The sequence below is a fragment of the Anoplopoma fimbria genome, unplaced genomic scaffold (assembly GCF_027596085.1).
Source record: "Anoplopoma fimbria isolate UVic2021 breed Golden Eagle Sablefish unplaced genomic scaffold, Afim_UVic_2022 Un_contig_8885_pilon_pilon, whole genome shotgun sequence".
NCBI lineage: Eukaryota > Metazoa > Chordata > Actinopteri > Perciformes > Anoplopomatidae > Anoplopoma > Anoplopoma fimbria.
In genome coordinates, this window is record NW_026553620.1 from 4,121 (window position 1) to 7,388 (window position 3,268).

At 41.0% G+C, this 3,268-nt stretch overlaps 1 protein-coding gene across 1 annotated transcript; it reads left to right on the plus strand.

Moving 5' to 3' along the window:
• The first annotated feature begins 591 nt into the window (after nt 1-591).
• LOC129116675 (uncharacterized) lies at nt 592-2,861 on the plus strand. Its single transcript, XM_054627454.1, has 4 exons — nt 592-952; nt 1,553-1,708; nt 2,073-2,168; nt 2,540-2,861. Exons 1-4 carry the CDS (start codon nt 611-613, stop codon nt 2,846-2,848), a joined length of 903 nt encoding a protein of 300 aa, XP_054483429.1. The 5' UTR covers nt 592-610; the 3' UTR covers nt 2,849-2,861.
• The last annotated feature ends 407 nt before the right edge of the window (nt 2,862-3,268 follow it).

A 3,268-nucleotide genomic window follows, 5' to 3' on the forward strand; every position in this document is an offset into this window, starting at 1 on the left:
AATACCCAGCACTGTAGAACAGTTACATGAGACAGTAAAAGAGACATTTGGACTCATTGAGGATTTTACCCTGCATTACCTGGATGAGGACTTTGGTGATTACTTCACTCTGCATTCTACCAACCAGATTAAACACAAGGGGACAATCAAAGTGGTGATGATTCCATCGGTAGTTCTTACATTGACTGCTTTGACTGAAAACCAGACAGATATAATGAATGACAGTTTAAGCTCTGCTACTGATGCAACGCCAGATTCCCAGACAGATGCCTCATCAGTGTCTTCACAAGACACCCTATCCCCATGTAGAAGCCCTCAGACGACAACATGGCCAAATCAAATCATCATTCCACTTTTCTCTGTGGCAACAGAGACAGTACTGATGAATGCCAATGAAGAGTTTGTCAAAGATCGTACTGTGCTGAACAATTCTCGGATCCGATCTGAAATCATGGAAAAATTAGCTGACTACATGTACAGCTACACACCCTACCCCACAGGCCTTCAGATAGGTGAGGTGGCAGAGGCTTTAGTCAGAAAGCATCCATGCCTGACAGAGCTAGGCAGTCGTAATGGCTGGCTTGGATGGATGTACAGTCTTAAATACAAGATGGGAAATTACAGGTCGAAGCTCCGAAGCCTTGGATTTCCTGAGGTTGTCTGCAACTCACTTAAGAACAAGCACCCGGATGACAGGTCTGCTGCAAAGAATATAAAGAAAGCACGGAAAGGAGAAGTGGTGTTTCTCCCACACTATCCTGCGGGAGACAGTAAGGAACAACAAGAGCTGGACCGAAACCAACTAATCACTGAATCAAAGAAGAGAGAGAGCACAGTCGTCAAGGACTTGATGTGCAGAACTTTTGCACATAGGAGACATGAGGTTGTCACCCTACAGATGAGCATCAGTGACATCAAGGACAGATGGCCCGCCTTGTTTGATGTCTCGCAAGTGAGTAATTGGAATTGTTGTTACAGAGTGGTCAACACATATTGTGGACTGAACCTGCATGTTTCACAGTTACACACTCATTAGTTAGACCTGTGTCATCTAATGCAATCAAATACAACAGCTCTGCCACATATACATTTTCAGTTTTTGTTGACATTGTCAGAAAAGTGATTATTATACTTTGTTTATTATTGAGGTTGTAGTGGGTGGTGCTGGAGTGCAATACATTGAAAAGTGTTCCTAATATTTTGTCCCCCTCAACGTATGTTAATGGATGGACAAAAGTATAAGGACACCGCTCAATATAATGCACTCCAATAAACATTATCCACAATGTCCTCAATGATAAACAAAGTATAATAACCACCTTTTGACAATCTCAACAAAAACTGAAAATGTATGTGTGGCAGAGCTGTTGTATTTGATTGCATTAGATTGCACAGGTGTACCTAATCAAGTGGTTGGTGACTGTACATCCTATTAAAAATGATAATGGAACAGTCTTGCATCCTATTCATCTCAGTATGGACTTACGTGTTTGCTGAATGACAACAGATGAGTCACCAGTTCTTTTTTTCTTTTCTCATCTCTCTCTTTCAGGTTAGCGCAGAGTTTCAGAGGATCACCACACTGAATCTTGAGCCAAAATTCATGGCAATGTTGGACTTCTATACACCTAAACTGCTGTCCTTGTTTCAAACGAAGAAAGGTGCTGCAGGAGAGAGACATCGGGCACAAATGAGTGTTCTACTTAAGGTATTAAACCTGTCTCATTCACGTTTCTCTCCTTTAAGCTAATTACCATCAATAATTACATATTCATATCCTAATCAGATAACTTATCTTTATCCCCACCGACTCTCTCTTATGCCTTCTCCTATCCTCAAGCCTTCCTTAACAGTTCTTGCTTTTTCTTCCTTAGTTTTCTGTCCCTCAATCTCTCACATCCTCTGCACACCATTTTACATGTTTTGGTTTATTCTTACATCACTACACTCCAACTCCAGTTCAATTTTTCTAACGTAAATTCTATTGAAAGCTTTGACTCAAGTCAAGTTTGCCTCTGCTTGAATGTGTAGTTTTGCATTGTATTAACATTTTGAGGCTTTCTGTTCTGCAGAGTGGAATCCCCATTCAACAGACCCGTGAGGTTGTCATCCGATGTCTCATCAATCATTTGGGAGAAGATGCCAGTGCCTTGTTCAAGGACTTTGAGGTTAGTATAATACTTAATTGTTTTCATGATTTTTAACAACGTAATCATGGGTGACCATAGAGTTCCTGCAGTACGTTTGTTTTTTCCTTACCGCACACAAAGAAGAAGCAGCTTTCATAGTGTAAACCAGCTGTGGACATCAGATACTGTACGAGTCAATTTTGTTTGGAGAGAGAAATTAATTATATGGAAGCATTAATTAGTTATTTTGTCTGTGAGATCAAAATCAAATTTGGGACCACCACAGTAGTATTGTTTAGTTTGTCCACTTTATGTCCTGCTATGCTCTTATGTTGGTAGGTGGTATTTGTCTTGCGACATGCAGGTTGAGAGTGAGTTCTAAACTCAAGTTATCTTTACAATGTCTGCAGGATGCTGCTGATGGATCTGCCAGTGTTCAAGAGGAGTTGGCAGAAGAGGTCATGAAGATTTACCTGCTGCGGAAACAAGATGGGTCATTGGATGTTGGGATTGTCATTGAGGGCAACACTGTCCTCAGCAGTCTTGGAGATGTTAGCAGGGCCTGCTGCTATCTCTTGGGACTGATGTACGTGTTAGATCTGCAATACCCCAAGAACCTCAAACATAGTTTTGAGGTATTCCAGAAAGTACTGCTGGAGCTGGATTCTGGAAACCTTTCCAACAAGGTTCAGAGACTAAAGAATTACCTCTGTATGTAGCGACTGGCTACTGTTCAGCAAGATGCTCTCTTAGTGAGGGATTTTTTCATTGGCAAGTCTGAAGTTTAGCTGATGTACTGTTGTCTTAATGTTTACATAAGACTTAAGGTTTCCATTCATAGTGAAATTGCATGTTGGACTGTTCTTGTTTTCTGATGTGGAACTTTAATGTGAAATATCACTGTTTTTGGTGCATTTCTGGAGGATGCAAAATGTTGTCCTTGGTGCATTTTAGACATGCTAAATGTCATTCTTCTGTTCAGACCAACCAGACCAGTCACACCCCCTGAGGGACTCATTATGGCTCCTGGTCACCGCCTGGTAGAGAGTTCAGTTAAAGCAACAAAAAGAAAACAGAGATACATATGGAGGATGTAGCTATTTGTCTTTACTCAGACCCAGGAAGTGAAACATAAAGAC